The sequence below is a fragment of the Patiria miniata genome, unplaced genomic scaffold (assembly GCF_015706575.1).
Source record: "Patiria miniata isolate m_02_andy unplaced genomic scaffold, ASM1570657v1 HiC_scaffold_23, whole genome shotgun sequence".
Lineage (NCBI taxonomy): Eukaryota > Metazoa > Echinodermata > Asteroidea > Valvatida > Asterinidae > Patiria > Patiria miniata.
The window spans coordinates 9663413-9688117 of record NW_024037062.1 but is presented as its reverse complement, the minus strand read 5'-3'; the positions used below and the strand labels follow the sequence as shown (position 1 = coordinate 9688117).

The 24705-nt window shown below is 40.6% G+C and overlaps 1 protein-coding gene across 1 annotated transcript in view; it reads right to left on the bottom strand.

Moving 5' to 3' along the window:
• LOC119731457 (mucin-5AC-like) overlaps positions 1–18797 on the bottom strand; it is a 32548-nt gene extending 13751 nt beyond the window's left edge. The window contains exon 1 of the mRNA XM_038204626.1: positions 18777–18797. Within this exon, the coding sequence (XP_038060554.1) occupies positions 18777–18797 (21 nt within the window). The remainder of the gene's footprint in view (positions 1–18776) is intronic.
• Positions 18798–24705: the final 5908 nt, after the last annotated feature.

Genomic DNA, 24705 nt, shown 5'->3' with positions numbered 1-24705 from the left:
TCCTGGCAGGGTTCGAACCCACGCACCATTTGAGTTAAACACTGTAGCCACTGGACCACGGCTACTATACTATGTTTTCTCGGTTTTGAGAAAAACTGGGAAAAAAACATATTATGCACATTTTGTGGGTCTCGTTACTGTGTTGCGTTACTATCGCACGTAGAAAAAAAGTGTGCTGAAACTACCTTCAATGATTTTTTCTCTCGAAACGATACCATTTCACAGTGAATAATTTCACAGGGTATTTGATACCAGTCCTATCTTCACTTTGAGCGAGGTTTCTGTCATTAAATCCAGAGGAACTTTTTCGGATAATTGCAAAATGTATGTTCCTTTACTCAAACGTTTGATAGAGTTTCATTGGCAGAGTCACACAGGCCTTAGGCCTGATCTAAAACTGGATATATTGGAAACATTAAGTGACCTGGTTTAGCGTTAAGAAATCTGGTCTACTGGTGACCTATTTTCAAGCCGCAATTTTCTGCTTGATTGCTTTGCTACGTGATATAGCGAAGGACCATGCACATGGTGCGTTAATTTCACACCGCAACCGCGGTTCGTCAAGTAACTTAATCTATCTGTATTCACACGACGCAGAAGTACGTGATAAGTCTTACAAAATGTCCACACGCAAACCCGTCTCGGTGACGTGTTGACCAAAAAAGCTCTAAATTTCCCCGTTTTACTCGTTGAGACAAATAAATTAGGTAATAATCCAACGTTGTAATGCAGAACTTTGTTTAGTTTCAATAAATATTGTATTGGTTTTTTTTTTTTTTTAATATTTATAAAAGACTTATACGGATCTATTAGGATTGCACCAAAGCGTAAAGAGCGCCGACAGAGGGCGCACCCACGCCTTTTCAATCGGAGTCCTCCCAGCCGATGGCAATGGTGGACGCATGAGGGCGTTGTACACTATTTTCAACGGGAGTTGTGTTGAGAAAATCCTCAGCCGGGGCAAGTTCGATCAAGGACCATAGACCATAGTTAACCATAGTTCGACTAACTCTGACCGACCACATGCTAGTCGACGATGGTTGGACTGGTCTTGTCGAATCAGGACCATCCTACGGCGCGGCTTGTCGCGCAACGTTTCATAGCTGGTTATCAGTAGCAATTTTCATAGCACAGTGCAGAGTGGACCAACTATCAGCAAAAAAAGTGCTAAATTTCATTTTCATAGTATTTTCATGTTTACGATTCTGTCACTTTTGTTACGTTGGCGAATATGTTAGGTGTCCTAAAGTGCACAATCACTATCAATTGTGTAAATAAACAGAAACTTCAAGTGTTGAAAAAGTGTGCCATCGCCATTTTCTCACGGTCGTTGACATGACGATAGTTCGACCATGGAGGTAGAAGTAGACTAGAGTCGTTTGCACTCTAACTGGCAGTGCGCATGTGCTAGGTACGTTACGAACCAACCACTTGGTAACCATTGGTCCTCGATCGAACTTGCCCAAGCTTGAACCAGAAAAGCAAAATAAAAAAAAAATTTAATAGGAGAACTTCCCTGGTTTAACGTGTGATAATAGCGCAGCGAATCGGCAAGGAAAGTGCTGTCACTTCTGGACTGGTCCCGCGCCAAGCCTCACGCTCGTTGTTTGCCTACAGCGCCCTCTGTTGAGGGGTTTATGAACTTGTTTGACATTATCCAGCACAGAGGGCGCTAAACACACAGACCGTCCTTGACAAGTTGGATAGGGATGCACGTGTACGTTCGCTCTTCCTAGTAAGCACATTTCATTAGCCTTTGCAGAACTCTATTATATTTATTTTACTTATTGTTTCATTTTACCAGGGTCGCCTCACCAGTTGTCTAAGAACTGTTATCCCTGCAGCCCTGGATGCCAGTAAGTAAAACATTATTTCATTCAAGATATGGACAAAAAAGGACATTGGAAAGTATAAATGCCTATAAATGAATTTTAAAAAGTGATCAAAAAACGTCAGTCTGTAAAAAGCTAAATTTCAAATACGCGATCGATCCTCCCTTCGAGACTTTTGACATTTCCACGTAACTGATTGTCCTGCTTCTGATGTTTTATATTAATCGCCTTGTCACGAGTACGGATGCCTACACGAGACCGCATTGTTCATATTGGTCGCTGCGTTTTTAAGCTCCGACAGGAACTTCTACATGTCACTTGGTGGTCGATATTTCTGTCTGTCCCCGAAAATTGACCAACTAAATTGACCAAAAGAAGCCCCCTTAGTTTCCCACAAAATAGAACTACCAAATTTAAATTTTCATAAAAAGCAAGCAAAATAATTTAAACACTTAACAAAAATTATTTGTTACCATTCGGAAAGATGTTTATGAAAAGCTTGTAAATTGGGGGAAACATATGTGCAGTAATGTTATAGTCACGTGGTATTTATGACAAATTGCTATAAATCTAGGCAGCCGTCTGATGGTGGTCCATATGTACCATGGGCGACGCGTTTGTGGGCGTCGCATTTTTAAGCTCCGGCAGGGATCAGTACGAAATTGTTTATGCAAGAGTTTCATGCGAGACGGCCAGAGCTTTTTTATGCACTCGCATTTGTTTAAGTCTTCCAGACGAGTAAATCATACTGTTGATGAGTATTGGGTTAATATCTTCACGATCAGCTCATGCATTGCAACCACGCGCTGTGTGTTCCGGCCAAATAAGCATGCCCTACTTGCACAGTATCGATTTACCGCGCATGCCACTACGGGATAATCACAGATTACACAAGAACATGTCCACCGCTTCTCTAGACTTCAACACAGCCGTCATTTCTAACTACTCCAGAAATATATGGGGCAGAATGTAACTACCTCCTCCTTGCGAGCCTGATATTATGTTTCAGTATGACGTCAGAATAATGGACCTAGCTAGTATCGAGGGAGATTATTTATTATTCCCTGTCCAAGTCTCCTAATCAAAGTTGGCTTTAGTCTACCGATATAGGACAGTCGAATGCTATTTTTCCACGTCAAGTTCCGAGAATTCGACTTGTGACTTTAATACCTTCATAAGTCTTCAAAAGGTTGCTGCGTTTGGAAGGCGGTTGTTCGTGCAAACTGCTGTAGTTCATAGCAAAAGCTATATCAACTTCGTTCTCGAAATTGATGATGTAGGGTATTTTTAAGAAACTATAAAGCTACTATAATTAACACGGGAAAGGAACTTTATAACAGCACTTCATTAGTCACCGTTACCTTCAGTACAATATTTTACCTACAAGGAGATAATAATCAGTATTTATAAATCGCACGTATCCACCAGTATTTGTGCTCAAAGGGCACTGCATCATTATTACCCTGCTCATTGGGCCAATGAAACAGTCCAAAGACCATCTCAGCTCCCTGGGGAGTACACAGCTCCATGCTGCCGTTTCGGCGCAATGCAGCTAAAATCAACCACAATAACCATCTCTGCCCTCACAGGTACCCATTGACTCCTGGGTGGGGAGAAGCAATGAGTGACAAAGTGCCTTGCCCAAGGGCACACACACACCATACCCCAGGCTGGACTCGAACCCACAACCTGCAGAATGACCCGCAGACCACAAATTCACTGCTTCAGACCCCTACCATGCGACACCATGCTATGAAATAAGTATAGCATTTAAAATGGTACCATGGCCGACTTGTGAATAAAGTCTATGGTGGCCGATCTGGATGGTCACGTGGTACTTTGACGTCATACGATCGGGCCCTATAGATCACCTCCAACTAGGTTACTTAACTTGTGTGTTCTGTTGAGGGAGACCTCGATGTATAATGAGGCACGGTTTGCAAGTGAAATGTGAGTGCAGCCAGGATGCGTGGGTTCCGGACCAGAGGCGGAAACAGCTGATTTTAAATTCGTACACGGCTAGATCAATCGATGTGATCTAGAAAACCGATGTCTCAAGACACCGAAAGATTTCGTGGCTCAGACCTGGCTCAACAGCTCAAAAGAAGCACTCAACCAAAGCCACCACGTTTTAAAGGATAAAAATGTTCAATCTTTAAAAACACATGGATAAAATATTATAATCCTTTAAATGTGGCTTCGATCTTTTGTGCTTTATAGCAACTGCGAATGTCGGTGAAGGAAATATTATGAATTTTTAAGTAACGCGTCTGATGAAAATGCGAAACATGAAACGAAGAGGAATTACAATAGCGTAGGCGTAGCAGCTATCAATGCTCGTATTTGTAGACTGGTTCTTGACCATCCTTTCATAATCTAGAATATGATTGTATACCGGAAACCAGACTGTCTCCAATAACAAAACAGACACATCGGGCAATTCGCCAGGCAAATATTTACCGGGCAAATATTATAATAATTGGCCATATGGCTATCGTTTTGTGTTTTTGTAAAATATGTCAGCACTAATACTGTTCTAACCACTTTAGAAAAGGGGCACAATCAAGCGAATATAATTTTGGGCTTGTTTGTTTTAAATTTTATAATAATTGGCTATTATGTAGATCTATTAGTAAAATATGCATCGTTGTTTACGTTGAACCTATTATATATGCACAAAAAGCAGTGAAGGGCATCCAATATCATTACATACCGCGACTATCCGTCATGATGATGGCCCCACACGCCAATGCGAAATGTTGGCATTGAGGACGTCGGTAAATTACGCATTATATCCGAAGGACGGGAATTCAATAATTGATGACTGCCGACTCGACTCGCGCACGTCGCGAAATGAGCGATTGTCTATTTGTGTTTACAGTCCCCTGAGTCACGATGCCATTAATGTTTGACGCATAATACTCGAGTCACAATTTTGTAATATTTTCTATATTTTGGCAGAGGTTATTCAGAGAATTCTGGTGATGGAACGACAAAATTTTGATCATTTTTCTGATTCGGTTGGCCAAAATTTGTGTTTGTTGAGCAGTCAGCATTTTTGTTGTCGACCTATGTACTGTATTAATCAATCCAGGCACGTTATCAATTCTATCACGAAGGCCTCTTTCAATGGTGAAAGCATTGTGCTAGCTATAGTCCAGATAATCCGTCACAGGGCAGTTGCTTTGTACAATAGCGTGCACAATGGATTCTCCATTGAAGGGGGCCTCATGTGTGTGCAGTGGTCACGTGACGAATTCGTCTAGGCATCATGGCGCATTGTGGTAATCTTAAACGTAGTCGATTATTTGAGTGGGTGGCTTTTCTTACTCACGGTCGACTGGGGGTAAGTCTACCCGTTGGCAAAATGTCACGGTGTCAGGTTGATTCAGGATAGCATCTTAATGTTCATCACGGATACGCGGAAACCAACTAATTTCCATGGAGATCTTGTTCGCCATTTCGCAGTGCACAAACAACATGATGAAGCTTCACGCTGGTTTCCCGTCCCTCCAATCAAAAGTGTGGCGGGAACCAGTCTATACCACTCCCATATGAAAGAATATGCCATTTTAATTACGATAGGGTTGTTTACAAGTCCCTTTTATGGCACTGGTAATATGGCGGACGATGACTTCACTTTGAACAGCCTATGGGCTATATATGTTTTTCACATTGAGATGAAACGACAGTGTGATTGTGTTTACTACTCGTAATCCCAATTACCACAAGCATGGCAGTGATGATTATAATGGCTATGACCTGTGACGTCACAAACCCGAGTCGGGAACAGAAATGCACGAAATACGAGAAAGAAAATCAAGCATTGCTGTAACCAACGATCCTCTTTCCCTAAAAGTTCAAATGCTGTCCCCGAAAAGATAAATCGCTGTAAACTAACTATTTGTTCCATAAGAATGTTTTCAGGATGCCACCGTCAACCTTATGATTAGAATAGTACACGAGCTAGAGCAGATAGTCTTGACGTTGCCTGAAATCGCTGTTCGCAATTGAAATTCTATTTTGAGTTATCGCTACAGTTCATGTATACAGCGTGCATATCATCCGTAAGTTGTACTTTTGTATCATCTACCCACGCGAAATAATCCTGATCGAATCTCGACCGTCTTTGACACAAGCCTGCCGCGGATATACATTCACTTGATGATGTTGACTCCGTGTTGATGTTCGAGTGCTTTTACAACCGCGACTTCAATTGTATTCAGGAAGACGGCGTTACACAAAAGGTCGCTTTTGTGAATGATATTGCTGGCACTGTTTATGAATGAGCAGTGCTGAATGTCAAGTGTGTAATAATGGCGGCCGCTGCAGGCGCGCCGCGGACGGTGACGTGCCCCGCGTTACACCATATTGTCTGCCCGTGAAATTAGGTCTATTGCATATTCTGGCCAGACCTCCGCCACTCGACCACTGAGTTGGATTCCCATATCGATTGCGCTTCAGATTTTTTTCTCTTTTATTAAAGGCGTGTGTGTACGACACTCCACCAGAAAAATCAAAACAGGTTAATTTAAACATCACAACTGAGTCGCATTTCCGCGGTAAATGGAACGTCTTTTGTCCTTTTTGGAAGAGGGGTCGGGTGTTTTATCATGGATATCGCTCACAACAAAACCAAAATGCCACTTTTAATCAATGGTGTGCTTGTTGAGAAGCCTAATTAGATTTTTTTTTTAACTCTTCCTACAAGATTTACATGTATATTTGGTAAATTTAGTGTGCTAAAAATGCCCACAATTTGTTCCGATAAGTGAAACAGACGTAAAGCAATTATTACCTCCGCCAAGGAGGTTATGTTTTCATCGGCGTTTGTTTGTTTGTTGGTTGGTTGGTTTGTCTGTTAACAAGATAACTCAAAAAAGTATGGAAGGCTTTACATGAAATTCTTTTTAGGGATGGTCCTTGGCACAAGTACAAATCGATTAGACTTCGGAAGTGACCCGGATCTGGGTCTGGATCCAGGATTTGTTGTAAGGATTCTCCACCATTTATGCGAGTATTTCTTTTGGGTGTACGGGGAATTTGGGTGTACGGGGAATTGTTTAGCCTTGGCGGAGGTTTGCGCTCTCTGAGTGCTTCTAGTTATCAGTTTGATTAGTGATATGGTTCAAATCAATTAAAAATGCCATGTTACAAAAAAATTCAACTTGTGTGTTTAATACCCAAGTTCAACTTATTCGTTCTTGTAGATGGCGTGTTTAAAGTTTCCTTTTGTTTTTAGGGTTGGAATAAATAATATAAAACCCATTGTATCAAATTTCTGCAACTGCCACTCATTTCTGTAACTTCGTTGATAAGTTTAGGTCACCATTGGTGCACCATTCTTGATCGGTTGAATTAAATAATGTTTACGGAATATTACCAATGTGTTAACCCATTATATTCTGCAAGTTCCATGCGCTATTCCATTTCTGTAACATTAAGGTCACTGGGCAATTCATTCTTGATCGGGCACGGCTCTCGCAGAATCATTATCTTCACGACGCGAGCACAATTTTAGCACGCATCGTTTGTTATGTATGCATTCAATGGAGCCTGATGCTGTGTAAACATCTAGGACAGGGATCTCATTTTGCTTTGGTGTCTCGTTCTACTCATCGTAGGTAGATAGCAATCCGGCTATAGACGTAGTTTCCGATCTGCTCTGTGTAGCCGTGAGCCTTAGCCCCGCCCGAATCAGTAGCCGGATCACAGTGGTTCGTGTCGCGTGTGGCTTTTTGAGCCGACCTTTGGGCGAAATGGATGTTTTCCCCCATCCCAGTTAAAGGTTGGGGAGTAATCCTAGAGGCAAGACACCGCCTTGAATTAAATCTTCTTGTTGGACAGCCCCACGGTCACGATTCCACGTACGTCAGAACTAGATTCCTCGAATTACATCGTCGTGCCGGTGACTTTTAACTTATTAGACTCTCAATCTCACTAAATCTTGTGGCCATGTTGACAGCTTTCCTTCGCACAATGCACTAAATAGCAGTATATTTACAATGTTCATCATGCCGTCATGTAGGTGTGCCTACATGTTTTCAATTTTCCACCTGTCGAAGTTGTTTTCAATTTCGCATTGGTAGGACAAAGCCTCTGTGTTTGTTTGAGATTCGTATATTGAAGCCGACCTGAGACGGTGTAGGATTTGTCCCACCGGCAAAGTTGATACGCGTATACGACGAGAAAGCGAGGTTAATAACGTAGGTGGTTTTTCTGTGCAGGCTGACTATCTCTAATTGATTGACGAAGCAGGTGTTTTGAGAGTAGAGGCAGGTGCTTGGCACACGGAGGTAACCGAGTCACAGCTAATGGATAGTGCCATCACTCTCCTTATACGCACTACCGATATAATAAGAATTCGGGGCACATTTACCAGACTGCAACACCTTGTATTTAAAAAAAAAAATATGATTTCCTCTATTCATAATATAGGCCTAGAGTTCAATTTGTGGTTTACTTGTAGTTTGTTTATGTTATGTGTCATATTCTTTTGATTCCTTGTAAAAGTTTATTTCTTCAACTTTTTTTGTAGCTTATTTCAGTGGTGTTCTCTATTTACTTCAGTTATCTTACGTAAATGTGCTTATTGTAGAAACACTCCGTTTAGGCATGCACTGATCTGGCATTATTTTTATTATTTTTTTCGCCAATTGAACGGTTTCTAACTGTTTTTCACTGAATTGAAACTCAGCACATCCCCGTACTCGAGTCAGTGGAGTCAATTAGACCGCCAATAGACATGGCAGGCGTCTATTTGTGTACTCGTTGCGAATTTCATGAGAACTCCGGAAACTTTTCGACGTAAATTGACAAACATCGTCACCGGTCGGCCTCGGCAGACCTGCGCGCTTTAATCACGGTATCGTACAAATATCGACCCTCTACGCGCGTAACCTGTTAGTGTGTCCATTAGTTTGATAACCACCCGCCCAAATGTCCTTTTCCCCCGTTTTATCTCCGGTTCTAATTGCTTTTTGTTTGGCTTATCCCCGTTATGTCAATGTACATTTCTAATTAGTGTAGACGTACGTTGGTTAGAGCGAGATGTTTTCCTGAAACCGTTCGGTGTTTTCCTGAAACAGATGACGAAATTTCAAAGAGTGCAATCTCCGTGAACGACTTTTTCCAAGTATCAAACTGCATTGTGTTAGGCCTACTTCGATTTCTTGTTTGTTTCACAGTTACTGTAAAAGACTTTTGTTTTAACCCAAATGCCTGTTCAGGTTTAAAAATCGGTCAAAATATTGACGAATATGAAGATTTGGTCACTTTGTTCTATACAGAAGCAATCTCAGGCTGTAACGCATGACATTGTGTCGTTCATTTGGATATTAAACCTATCTAGTGGTTAAGTATAACATCTTGAAACTATGATAACTTTAAACTAAGGATTACGAGCTTTGAACAATGACAAATACATGTAGACAAAAACAATGCGTCGCTGGTTCACACGCGTCCTGTTTTCTCTCTTTTTTATAATGTAACATGCACTAGACAAAATGGCGCCCAGTATAATGGTCCTTCAGTGTCGCCACTGGCACTCTTTTTTTCGCCGATGAGGGCGTACATGTGCACGCCTACACGAAGTCCTCACACTATGCTTCGATGCTACGAAAGCGCGTAAATGTAACGAATATTCTGTTATTAAAGTTATCAGCCCAAAACGCTTAGACTAGGGAGATAGTTCAGGAAAATAAAGGTTCCTATAGTTCATTGAACAACCTAACAGAAATTGAAAGAGAACTCACATGAACTCTTCCATAAGTAGACTTTTACCAGTACCTCATAAGTCCAAAATTGATCGCGTTACCCGTGCAACGGAAATTGAAGTAATTGAAGTGCCCAAGATTCTCAGAAATGTTCTTAGTGTTTCTCTTAAACCCTGCCATGTCGGCAACGACACCTGTCAGCAGCAACTGATATTGTTCCGGCCATTACTCAGAAGAAGCCCATAACTTTTCTAATTCATCATGGGTGATTTATAGTTTGTGCCCGGGCGCTCACCGTCAGAGCCTCCGCTGACAGCTATACGTTGATGGAGTCTTTAATCAGAGTAAAAGGGAAGAAGGGGCCAGAATCTCGGAGGAAATAGGTCCAGCCAAGCAGAAAATTACATCCTCATCCAATTGGAAGAGGAATCGATGAACGTCCTATGAGGCGTCGTGATTGGGACACCACCTGCATAGCTAGTCAACCTCACCGTGCAAAATGTCAGCTATGATTCCTCACGCGTGACAACGGCGCCTGTGCACCAGCGAGGTCCTTAACTGCTTGACTGGTTCCCGTCACCTCCTTTTAGTGTCTCGAATTTAGTCTACTTTATCGTTCAGTCTGGTGTTAAAGGCACAACCTTACTTGCAATGGTATGCATTATTAAACGCAAAGGTGAACTGCACGCGTGAACCAGAACGCGTTATCCTTCACTGGTGTCCCTGCAAGCTTAAACGGCGCCCTCTGTAGTTCGACCACAAAGACAATAACTGAAGTTACCTAACTCGTACTTTATTAACCATTGGTGAGTTCATGCAAGAACGATTGTTGACCAATGGCTAACCATAGTTCGACTAAAGCTAGCCCGAACTCTGTTTAGTCGACGATGGTACTCTACGCTAGTCGACTATTTGGAACCAGCCTACCGCGGCTGGTCGCGCAACGATTTATAGCTGGTTATCAATAGCAATTTCCATAGCATAGTGCAGAGAGGGAACCAACAAAAATGGCAGAAAATGAAACTGTTAAATTTCAGTTTCATTGCATAGTTTTTCCATGTCACTTTTGTCACCATTGTACAATAGTATTGGCGATTATGTAAGATGTCCTAAACCCATGTAAATAAAGAGAAACAACAAGAGTTGAAAAATTATGCGACCGCCATTTTCTGACGGTTGTTGCAATGCCAATAGTTCGACCGGAGTTGTTTGCACTTCAACTTCAGGGCGCATGCGCTAGGTACATCACGAACCAACCACTAATTCTATGCCGTTTAAATTGTTTCCGTTTGCGGTTTTGCCGTTTCGTAAGATCGCGCCACCGTTACAACAATCAAGTTCAACCAGTCAGTCAACACAGCTTAACTCGTACAATTTGCAAGTCATTATTTTACCGCAGAATAATCCATAATCCATACATATTATCTTTAAGATGGCTTGATCCTTTGATTAAGACAAAGTTTCTATGTTGGAATCTTAATGTCGAAAAACAGAGCCTAAATATAACATGCTTGAATTATTCTGCGCGTGCCAGTTCAGCTTTTAATCTGTCTTATTTTCCGCCTACTTCTACTTACCATCACAAGACGACATTAATAATTCATGCTACATACCTGTTCAGTCGACTGTCGTCACAACAAACTCGTTCGGACCTAGCCAAATTGTTTGTTATACCAGAATTTTGTATTAAGAGGAACATCAGTCCCATTCATTGTGCACATAAATGCACAGTTGGGACCAAGGCTTTTTTATAACCAGAATTGTGTATTAACAGAGTTTGTACTAACGAGAGTCGACTGTATTTCTAAGCCGTTGTTGGCATACTTATACAAAAATCAGTTGGCATACTTATACAAAAATCAGTCAGCAAACCCACAGAAAGAAGCCAGGCTTTTTTGCAGTCAATAAATCGCCATCCATAATTCAAAAGCCAATATGGACATAAACCCATGGTATATTCAACCAGCCCGATTAACCCCTGGCTTAAATTGAATAATCAAAACTACGGCAGGAACTCAAGAGTGGGTCCTATCTATCGTAGTTTGGCCTCCAGCTGAACGTTTAGCTTCGGTGTTCGTCTGAGCTCGTACACCGTGCATAGAGCGCTGGGTTGTCGTAGCGTAGCCCAAATCCACGCATATCAACGAGATTGATCCTAGCTTAATCAAATTGACGAGGTAGGTTCTGTGGCCCCTGCAGGACTTCATATTCATCCGTGGGTTTGTTCTACTTAGATGTGTATTGATCAGGGTCACCCTCAAGCAATAAACATATAGGGGGTTATTTCAGGCGAGCGCTGAATTATGAAGTGAATTTTGAAACCTTGAATACGCAGGGAAGAGCTAGCCATGCAAAAGTCACATTCTCTGACTGAAAGAGTTTTCACAGTGTGAGTAAAATGAGTTTTTTTCAGAGGTTTTTCTTTCTTAACCACACTTTCGCATTTGTGTACACGTAATGGCTTAATCCACACAGCGACGACGTCAGAGATTTTTAGTTTAAAGGTGCGCATTCAGCCAAATTTCGCCAAAATGTCATGTTTTAGGTTGTTTACTTTTCAAAGGTATGTGAGGACACGAGTAATCCACATAATATCTCACATTTTTGGCGAAAACGCATGGAAATAAACTTTTGTTTACATCTGAGGCGACAGCAGTTTTTGGCCCTGGGGGCTATACGTATTTCAAGCATTGAAGTTTGAGCCAAGCACACAAATGCACGTGACAATCCACTGTGTGATATTATATGCAGGTCCCACGCGAGCTTCAGAATGGTGATCGTTGTCCTAGCGCACATGCTCACGAAGAAAGTGTGTCTAGAATGATGACTAGCACTCCGACTGCGCGCACATGTTTACGTTGCACACGTAGCGTGGACATTCCTTTATTTTCGTGTGGTTAAGAAAAAACCTGTGAAAAAAACTCATTTTACTCACACTGTGAAAACCCTTTCACAAATAAACCTCACCCCAAAATGCCTCTAAACCTGTTTTCCAGAGAGGGGGAAACACTGTGTGGACGTGGGCAAGTCCACACAACGTCTTTCCAAATATAACCATATCGTTTAAAACGCATTTTCGCGCCCGATTGGGCGCATTTTCTCGAAATTCTCTTTCACAGGTGTGATCTCGCGCTTATACAAAAAGCCAATGCTCTCACTGCACACAAACACACGTCTTTTCCACAATATACAGGTTGTACTTTATCATCGGTTCACGGCCGTTACAATTATTATCCCAGTCGATATGCAAATTAATCACAAGTGCACAGCTGTATCCTGCAATCTCTTCTGACGCATACAAAAACGTCAAGGGCATTCCTAGTATCGATCCCCAGTATATCGAATACCATGAATTATATCAAAAGACATCAACGAGGGAATGTCCCACCTTGTGTCATAACGGGCGTGAGAATCGATTATTCGTCATTTAATTCAAAGGACTAATTTCTACGGAAATGACAAGCGGAGTGATCGATATATATTCAAAGACGAAAATTGAAAGAGAATAATACATGCTTTAATGACAGAGTAGAAATAGATTGCAACTCAACTCAGCATTAATTTGGCTGCAGAAGTCACTTTTCACAATTTTGTTTTAAAAAGAACAACAAAAAACAGTCAGTTTCTAAACAATTGAGACGCTCAGCCAACCTCACGAACTCAAGGAAGTGAATCCAAACCAATTTCCATGAAAAGCTCTTGCTTAAAATCTTTAAAAAAGAAACCACTGCGGGTTCTATAGCACTTTCGATTGCCTGTTTTACATACAATTGGGAAGTTCACAGGAGTAACAAAATTCCAAGAAAAACGGGAATCGTTCCAGAGTTACCCGGGTTTGTCACGGTTCTGCAATTATCAGATGAAATCTCAAATTGACTTGTCTTCGGGGTTGGCTTGGGGTGGTATTTATTTATAGCAATGTATAAACACACGTTCTCGTTTTAAAACATTTTTCAAGTCGTATGTTCAATCATGACAGCCTGTTAATTGGTTGTTGCAGTCGCAATTTCAGTCGCTAATGAGATGTAAACAAATTCGACCTTTAAGTTTCCTTGGTTACCTCTCGTTGAGATGGCACGCTTGCGGCAACCAAACCCACTGTACCGTTGCAATTATTTTCTGGCTCGTTCGTCATCAGTTTTCACCCTTCGTGCTTGAATTTCGTCAATTGCTGTGTTTTAAGCTCTGGCAGGAGCTTCTATGTCGCTTGGTGGTCGGTCGGTCAGTCTGTCTGTCTGTCTGACTGTCTGTCTGTCGCCAAAAAATTGAGCAAATGCCATGCCGTCGTCAGCAAATGCACTCTTGGCGAAAGTTTTCGGAAAACGGGCTTTGTCTCGATCGATGCGCATGCGCGTCTGTCTTGCGTTATGTACGTCCCCGAAAAAAAAGTGACCAAAAACGAGACCCCTAAGTTTCACATAAAATATAACTACCAAGTTTTGATTTTATAAGCAAAACAGCACACAAAATCAACTGAACACTTAATACATATAGACATTTCTTTGCCAACCCGTTCTTGGCACTTTTTTGCCAACAACGGGTTGGCAAGTATATGGAATGCCAATGCTGTAAAAATTGAAGAATAGTTATTTATGTTTCCAAACATAATTATCATTGGATTGATGAAAATACAAAAATGACCAATAAACGCTAGCAAAGACTTAATAAAAAGTCTCTTTCTCACATAATGAGGTGTTATTATGGATTTTTTTGGCCAACCATGCCTTATGGTTGCCCATCTAGAGAGGCGCTCGAAATTTGTAAACAAAAGAAAAGTCTATAATAATGGATACGAATTATGATGCTAAATATAAAACTTTCGACCAACATGATGCTATGGTATTTAAGGGAGAGTATCGTATAATACTTTGCATTAACATAATCCTGTATACTCAAGCGTGCATAAAATGTCAATTAATAAGAAAAATATAATCCTCGTCCGTGTGCTGTGCATGGTCCTCGTGCATTGTGAATTATGAATACTGCTGTGCCTTATATTGCATTATCAAATGAAATAGCTTTACAGTACTTGGATAAATTATGATAATTACGGGTAAAATTGTGATAATACTGGAAACAAATTACAGGTTTTTCTCTAAAATGACAGATTTTCCTTTTTCAGTTTACTTTTCAAAAATACTGTACACACTAGTCCATTTAATAGGAAAGACGTTAGGTATTTGTTGGTTACAAAATGTCGAAATTTTTTTTAAAGAGAAATTTAAGTCAAACAGAGCAATTTTTTTGCAAAATTCACAATTATTTTAAGTTAGCCTTTTGGCAGAAACTCTTCTGTCTGGTCTTTTCTGTACAGTTGGAAGCGAACCCGGGACTTGGGAACCAGTGCCAGGCACATTTCCAATCTGAATATTTTTGGGGATGAAAACAGAAATAACTTTAAAAATGACAGATTTCAGCTGTCTCGCGATAGATTTTATTAAAAAGTCCCCGTGCCGCGAAATGTTGAACAATTCACGCTTTTGCATTTTCAAATGTTAGTCTACATGCGAACTGTTTTTTTCCCTCCTAATTTTACCCTCACGTACAAAAGTACACAACAAATTTTAACCACGAAAGGGCATCCAAACCCTAAAGTTGTTCTGTAGTTCTGTGGACGCACCAGATAAACGATAGTTATTGTGGGAACTAAAGACGCTATGGGGACAGCAGAAAGACCCAACAGATCGGTCAAAATTTCCCTTGTAAAGTTAAGTCTGTCACAAGCCAATGTGGCCCATCATGCAGGGCAGCATTTATCTCTGGTTTTAGTGGCATGAAATGACTGAGAATATTTCTACTCCCACTGGATGGGATGCCAGTCCATCGCAGGTAAATCCCCGGCTAACGCCGGTACCCATTTGTACTCCTGGGTGGAGAGAGGCAAGTGGGCGTGAAGTGGCTTGCCCAAGGACACAACATATGACCACAATAAATGTCCCTAACTATACTACAACAACAAAAACGTCCCACACAGCGGTCATAACCTCCAACGCACTTAATTTGTACCAGTGGGAAATGTTAACATTTGATATACGAAAAGTTTGGATATTTTAACCTTTCGCAAGAACGGTGCGTCATTACTTAAGAAAATTGATGTTTTAACGGCGCGCCATACATCAGCTGAAAACGTATGAGGCGCAGCTGAAAATGTATGAGGCGCGGAGTGAAAACAAATCGAGTGGTGAATATATTCACAAAAAAAGTACATGGGGTATAATTTGCACTGGCTCAGTTCGGTTAAGTCTTGCAGTTCACGTTCACTTTTCAGGTGAACGTCTTGGTACCAAACACTGACTAGTCTAGTCACAGACTCCCGTGTTAGAATTTACCCAATTGTTATCTGTGTGATCAAGCAACTGAAGTTGAGATTGAGTAAACTAAAGTTTTATGACAGTCATCAGTTCGCAATATTTGCAATGTATTATGAATTTCAATGCTTTCTTTTATTTCGAAATACCCATGTATTACGCTCGATTGGAGGGTTGAGTTATCTAAAAATTCTGTTGATGGGGTAAAGCCGCAAAGGGCGAAGTCAGAATACAAAATAACTACAAAAAAACTTGAAGTTACACACGTAGATCTATACATTGTGACTGGATCAGGCTAGATGTGCTGTATTCCTGTATAATCTCGCACGATTTTTGAGGTCATAATGGACGCTATAATTTGCCAGTAACTTGACATCATTCACAAATAAGAAACGATTGTCTTCACGGGATGGTAGGGGTGTTTAATTGATTGGGATCAGGTGAAATTCCCCCACCCCATGTGCCGACCCCTTGTGTCATGTTGTCTACGCTGATAATGACTCATCAGTGGTCAACACTCGTACGTGCATCACCCAAGATCACCAAAACCTAAAACCTCATTCCTCCCATACTCCGACTCCTTCTCCCTTTTATTAGATTCAATGCAATTCGCTGATTATCTCTTAGGCATCGTGACACCCCCCCACCCCCCCGCCATGGCCATCCCTGACGCCCACGCCTATGACCTAATTACAATCCGGCCTTAGCGCCCTAAGCTACATTAATAATGTGCCGCGTCGAGGCTGAAACATTTCCCCTTCGCTTGGATACAGAAACTCGGAATAGATATATTCTTTCTGGGAGCGCCGAATGAGTGTCGGAAACATAAGTGGCAACCTTAATAAATTCGCGGGGAAAGACTCGAAAGCGTGGCATTTGGAGGCATGGCACGTCCCGCGTTGCAAATTATGATCCGACTGACCTTTTCAGGCTTGGGTGTCTAACCATTTATACAGACGTGTGAATAATATGAAGACGACAGCGAACAACTACTCAGCTTAATCACGTCCTGGTGTAAGATTCTGACAAATACTTCAGACTTTTATTCAATTGCGAGAATGTAATACACGAGCTCACTCGGTGGGACCCGAACCAACGATCTTCTGCTTAAGAGTGCAGACGTCTTACCACCCGACTACCGAGCTTGACGGGGATCGGTTGTCTGTTTCAATCTGATATAGCGCAACCATTTACCAGAACAATACATCCATCGCTCAGAAATCTGTCCTTCCCCTAATGTCCATTATTTTAATTGAATAACGCATGGTTAAACTAATCATCAGGTTTTATGATGATTATATTGCAAAATGGTACTCGGCATGCTATAATCTATACGCACCGTTCGTCAAGGCGACTCCTTACCGTTAAACTAACAGTCGTAACGGTTGGTTCCTTTCCGTAAATTCTGCTGGTCAGATCGTGTCGTTAGAAGAATATTTTGTTTGTGATATAATTTCAATGCTACGTTACACTGAATGTCTGTGCGTGATTTTGATAGCCTAATCCGACTCGGATTACACACCAAATATATCCCATCTATTCGAACTCTGAACGAGACATGTTTTATTTCCTACCTGTTATTTAATGACAGTTTATAAAATATTGAGCTAAAAGACGTGGTATAAAGCATCAAGAGCACACATTGATTTTAATTTTAACTCGAGTATATTGAGTGTATTGTGGACATTTTAGTCCCAAATACCTTAACGCTAAGAGAAAACTGCTAAAAAGAGTTGAAGATTAATTTTAACCGACGATAGCCTGATATCTAAAACTGTTTTCCTAAACCAACGCGTATGTCAAATTCGTTTGGTCATCAGCGCTTGGCAAATATGTTTTCAAAAACGAATTTAAAAATTGGATGATAGAACAAATATTGATTGAAATTATCTAAATTCCTCCAAATTTATCATCAGTTTATGATAAGAAAAATGCTATGTTCCAAAGTTGGGTTTACTAATATTTGGGTTTACCAAATCGCTATATAAGCCCCCCCCCCCCAGAAAAAAAGCTACGGTAAGTATTGCCTCACAAAACCTGACTTTTGTATTAAAATGGGCAATCGAAACATAGCGGGATGCTCCCTTTTGACATGGGCGTGTCTTGGATCTATAAGACCGGGGGGGGGGCACGATCAAAATCAGAAAGTAAAATACCACGGGGTCTTATAACATCGTTCAGAATTTAATCAGAAACGGATATGTGAAGTAATTGCATTATAGAGTGGGCCTTATCAAAAGTACCTTCAACTGCGCCAGTTTCGCGTGCACATATCCGTACATAATAAATGGGTCAAGTTAGTCAAGTTCGATCCTGCATAAGCTGTATAGGCATATGGGATAATTTACTTTTCATGCATTTTGTTCGTTTCCAATAATAGCACCACTCAAAATCCAAGGAAGAATGTTCAAAACCGAACCTGTTGAAGTTTCAGCTCGGTGGATACTTTCACTTGTCGAGAAATGGTGAAAAGCACGCACAACCTTTTGATCGTGAAACACGATTTCGTGTATAGCACTCATCAATTCAAACAAATCAGACAATTGGCTGATTGTTGGCAATCGCCTACATTTCTTGATTTCTTCTAAATGACAGCAAGCCGGCTAGAATAATTTCACGGAGTGTTTAGTACCAGTACGATCTTCAATCCAAGTAAGCTTTTTGATAATAATTCGCTAGGTTACTTTTGAGATAAATGCAAATGGTCCTACATGCTTTTAAATGGGTCGTATTAGTCAAGTCAGACACTAAATAAGATTTTTAAGAGAGTTGTCCTTCCACAAAAGCGAGACATTATTAAGCAATTGTGCACCTCCATACCAAATCATCCCTATACGGCGATTTCGCATCTGATCCTATTAAACCAAATCCCACGATTTCTGTTCGATGGAGGTTGATAGACAGAGTGAAAATACACTCACCTTCAGCCGAGTCTTCTGCATGCTGGCTGTCACAGTTGGTGTATCTATAATGCATAGGCGCAATCCTTACACAAACACGAAAATCTACATTTGGGTTTTAATGTAAGTGTCGGCAACGGTAAAAATGCGCGAGCACTCCAAATCACGCATGAGGCTGAGCATCACACAGACACTATACCGACCCTTCGCTGCGGTCCGCTCGAGATGGAATGACACACTCGAGTGCTGCACATGTCTCTCGACCCAGCCATGTCACCAGTGAAATTAAAACGCCGGTGCTACACGTGCGCGTCTCTATTACTCATACACAACAGCACCGAACCACCAACGGCGTCGCGCTATGCATGGACCACCTTCTCAACGAACCAATCTCATAACATATTCCAGAAGCGAAGATAGAGAAGAAAAGCACAAATACATGGAACGGTCCCCCGTGGCCCCAGGCAGATTGCCACTCACTCGCACTCAATGTCGGGGGTTTAATAGCACGTCTTTTCCTGTCGTTTTATTTATCATTTCGCACTTCAGAGAGAAATGCCTTTGAGGAATACCTGCCCGCGCATGAGCATCGCTGACTTATCTTTATTTTTAGGCGAAGTAAAAAAACAACAACATGTTTCTCGTCCCCGCCCGCTTCCTTTTTGGGGGCCGCCTGGATTTTTTTTTTATCTTTTATTTTTGAAAAATGCAGTAAAAAAACACCGAAAAAGTCCACAAATTCAGCGGAAAATAAGTACTTGCGAAATATGTGACCAATACAACTCTAATTGACACTATTATGTTCAGTTCTCTTGTTCAATTTGTCTTTCATTTTAAAAGTGTCTTTGAACAGTGGAAACACCAACGGTTGCAGGAAATTTTCAAATGGCGGCCATCTTGGAAAAAATAAAAAATAAAAAATAAAAAATGAAAAGCCACTCTTCCTCTTTTTTTTCTCAAAAACTCGGACGAGAAACATGGGTTTTTTTATTCGGCCTTACTTGCTGAATTTGTTTATTACGTTCTATCTTGTGAATGGATTAAGTATTCACTGTCCTACAGTGTTTGTTGTTTGCAATATTAATCATATTTTGAGGATAACATATTAATCATATTACAAGGATAACATTACTAAAGAAATTAAATCAAGTTCTTATTTCGAACAAGCAAATGCATTTTTTAAATCTGAGTTCTCGATACAATATCACAAAACCTTAGAGATATTATTATCAGGATACACAGCATACGCTCAATCTATAAATTCATAATTGTGTGTTTATTCTACTGACTTTAACGTCTGGACTACCATTGGCTAGAAATATTCCAAATATGTATAAAAATGGAAAGTGACTATTAATATTACGTTTACCATACAACAACTAAATAATCGTACAAAATAAAGCAAAACAGCGTAGCACTGTAGATAAGTATTATGATGACGATAAGTTCAAGCAGTGTTCACCGGGAATTTTTTTAGTGTAGCTGAATTTTCGGCCCTACTGGGCCTTCATTGGAGTGTACTGGTGGTTTGAATGTAACGTGGGATTTTCTGCATTCAAACAGCCAGTCCAGCTCCGATGAAGGCCAAGTAGGGCCGAAAATTCAGCGACAAAGTTCCTGGTGAGCACTGCTTGAACTTATTTTTGTATATAGAACTAAATAATCGGTCAAGTAATGCAATCGGATTATTACAAAGAACATGCCAGGAAACATTTAGGAGCAATTAACTTTTAAAAATATACAATGTAAAATGTCGAACACTAAAGTTTGAGGCACTAGGTTACCATACCAAATCACTGTCTGCCAAGAAAACAACGAAGTTTTCCCGATGTATTTTGGTTCCGTTGAGCTATTAGGCCTACATTTACAAATACGTAGGCAGTGTATTTTCTCCTGAAAATTAGCTCACGTTAGAGTCGTATAATGTAGTAGCTCATGGCAGGAAAAAAATTAAAAGGGAGGCCCAATTGAAGCTTGTTATTAAAGGAACTACCAAGCCTATCAAAGGAAACAAATAAAGTGTTTCTCAAATTATCTGGGTCCAATTCCGTGGCTCTGAAAAACCACAGAATAAAGCCTGAATGTTAAAGGTCACGTGGCGAGATTCCGGAACCCTCACGCCGCCCGCCTATGGGCACTTTACACTGATTTGCCATATTTCTTGCTCTTATTTTTGACAGGATTATTTCTAACCGTAACCACCCCAAGGAGCATTCATGATGGAATTTTTTATCTTGGTGTTCCTAAAAAGAAAAGGGGAACAATCACTTGGAGATAGGTAAAAAACGAATGTTTCTTATAATACGACCTTTCACATCCGGCATTTTTGTTCTCAGGTCTCCTTGTTCGTTCTCGTTTGTTTTCAAATCGCGTACTTGCGTGAGAACGAAAATGTATAGCGAAGATTTACCTACCTACAGCGCCATCAGGTCTTAAGAATCTTCAATTCGCTCGGAGTAAACCTCTGCCGCTCTTCCTTGATTCACAGATATTGTCATAGCGCCCTCTGCTGGTTAGATTACTACGCTATTAAAGTCACTTCTCGATCACAAGAGGACGCTACTCGGCACGCACAGAATTTGTCATAGCGCCCTCTCTTGGTTTGACCACCACACTTGTCCCTGTCTTGATCGCAAGAGGGCGCTACGCTGCTACACATAAAAATACGTAACACGAAACTACCAAAATGTGGTTTCTCAAGCCGAAGAATCCTTCAGTAACTTTCAGGAGCAGCCAATCGTTTTTGTTTCGGAAACAACTTCAGAATCACCTTGCCTCGCCAGACTAGCAACCGGACAAGATTGTAATCGCCACGCGCCGACATCGTAAAATAATAGACACTTCTTAGCTGATTAAACAACTTCTGCCTAGCGCCCGGCTTTATTCCCTGCACATGCACTTGTTCTCACGCTCATTGGTGGCGAACAAACGAGTGGCATTTTCTAGTCAATGATTTTTGCTCGTCCTCAACGAATTCGAACGGGGACATATTCCAGCATCTGAGTAATGTAGAAGTACGAGGAGAATGTAAAACAGCAAGTATTACCAAAGTGAAGTAATTATGTGAACTCCAGTTTTGGCGTTCATTTCTTTATTGCGTTGTCAAATATTTGTTGTTTTGTTTCTTCATATCAATTTTTTTTCGTCCTTGGATGGAATCAACATTTTAAAGAAATAAAGCATATTCCCTCACAGTTAATCAGATATCTGGAAATTCTTGCTGACCGTGTGGTGCATACATTATGTTCCCCAATACTAGTTCCCCAATACCTGTGTTCCCCAACCCTAAAGCTAACCCTAACTTTCTAACCCTAACCCTAACCGGAACCATAAGGCCCAAAAAACCCAAAAATAGTCGGTCTCTGGTCAGACCGAAGTTCCGGAATTGATGCGGCGACGCGGTTTTTTTTTTTTTTTTGGTGGCTTTTTTTTTCAAGCTTGTATTGTACAGACAAGGTGGGTACTATTTTGCTTTTTTGTGTCCTCATTATACATTGGTTTCCTCCATAATTTGCCTTGGTGCCCTTTATCATTTGCCTTGGTGCAATTTCCCCATTCCTTGGTGCTCCTTGGTACAAAAATTTGAGGAGGGGCGGCAATAGAGGGCGCTGTTGTAGCTTCCGTGTTAATTTGAAGATAATTTAATTAAAATCGACGCGCGCGCTGACCAGAGACCGATTTTTTTTTTGGCCTAACCCTAAGGATTTTTGGGGAACATAGATGTTGGGGAACATCAGGGTAGCCCCCTTGAAGAGTGGGCCACGGCGACATAATTATTCATCAGGGGTCATAGCTTTGTAGAGGAAAAAGAACGCCGGACAAGAGCGGTACTACGGGGTTTCCCCAAAAAGTTGTGAAAGCAGATATCCTTTAATTTCTCAAAAGCTACTTAACAAGAGAATTTCATCTTGATCGAGCATATTAAATATTAGTAAAAATGCCATGGAAATCCGTTAATGCAAACCAAAGATCTAACAGATTATAAAAGCCTATGGGTTTTTCACCCGGTTAACTGAATTTACATCAGAGTGAAAAGGCCCGTGACAATCTGATGCAGAGGTATCATAATTACTGTGTATATCACATTGGAATGGGCGAAAAGCCCATTAGTCAGTGGGTGGTGGCCCATATGCAATTTCGGGTACACTCTTTGAAACTCTCAGGATCACTAGAGGATACCTCAAGAAGTTCCAAACCACCTGATGCCATTTTTTTTCTGACCCTTTTGTGGGCGTGGCCATGATTTTAAAAAGTGGGGGCATCGCGCGCAAAAAATATTTTAAAAAATGTTACTTTTCTTTCTCGCATTTGGACAGTTCACCCAAGTGCTACATCACAACAAAAAACAAATTCCACAATTTTGCCTCTTTTGGGGGTGGGGCAACATTTAAAAAAGTGGGGGTCACATGTCGCTAACAGAAAATCGACCTGTAAAATGCAATCTTGAGGTTTTTTGTTTTTGTTTCAATCCATTATAATTTGGCAAGGAAAAAACGTTTACATGTCAACTCATAAATTCTTTGGCTCCCATTGGGGGGGGCGTGTCACACTTTTTTCATAAAAAGGGGGCATACGTGTATTCCAAAAGGAAGCTTGTGCGAGCCCATATGGATTATTGCACATTCTTTCAAACTCTCACAAACACCTGACAATCTGCTCCACCCCACTCCCCCCCATTGGCCATTAAAATGGCAGCCGTTTTTAACATATCTGGCATATTGTACACATACATGTACAAATCGACAAATAATCAATTTTATGAGACATTTATGTTTTGATATACAGTGAAATCTCGATAAGTCAAACTTTGAGAGAATGGGCTCAAAATGTGAGCTATAAAGCTGAGTTTTGAGTCAAGCAGGGTTGTATATCACTGTTATACAACTGAAGGGAATAATTAGTCTTTGTTTGACTATATTGACAATATAGTCTCACACTTTTCTATTACTAAATAAGGTCATGGATATTAAATGCCAAATATGTTGTCCAATTACAAGTGACTTATAAAGGATTCACTAAATCACCCAAGTTTGATAAGTTTTACTCGTAATATTGAACTTTGTCATTTTCAAACAATATTTCCAATGACCGAGTACCACATTTAATAATATCATTTTTATAAATGAAGTGAAGATCGATAAATTTGAAGTTAAAAAGGCTATTGCAGTTTGTGTGTAATAAAACGAGGTCAACATTGTTGTCAGGACAAAATAAACTACAGTGAAATCTCAAAATGTCAAACTGTTGATAACTCAAACCTCCTGTTAAGTCAAACAAGGACTTTATTCCCTTCTATAACAGTGATATACAACCCTGCTCAGCCCCCCCCCCCAAAAAAAAGAGTCTCCGGTTTCTGGTATGGAGCTTGCCCAAAAAGTGGTGCGGTGACGCGGCTTTTTTTTTTTTACCTGATTTGTTTTGCTTCAAATGTCGGCTGATGACTGCAAATGGTGCCCGACTAAACTTAGAGCAAATATATGGGAGTTTAGAGAGGCCACATAAAGCTTATTCTCGACCATAACCCAATCTAAAAACACGTTAAAGTTGTGCAGCAGCATGATTCCAGTCAAACCAGTGAGTTTGGCGGTTTTGAGACATCATCTTTCATTGAAAAAAAAACTTTTTCATTTTGCCGACGCGCATGGCAACGGCGACGCGCGCGCATACCAGAATTATTTTCTGTCATGTTTTATTTTCAATGAAATAGTTTTTAAAAAATAAATAACATAATATAATACATTTGCGGGGTGAATATACAAGAGAGGTCACCCACTGAAAAAAGGCGCTCTCTCTTGCCCACAATATTTCAAAAAAGGCGTATATGGACCTTATAGGTAGCAGTTATCAAGGCAATACATTTGTCTTGCTGTGACATACCAGAAATAAACCTTTTAAGCACTCATTGTTACTGAATTAAAATAACAAAGGATGCCCTATTAGACGGCCGCTA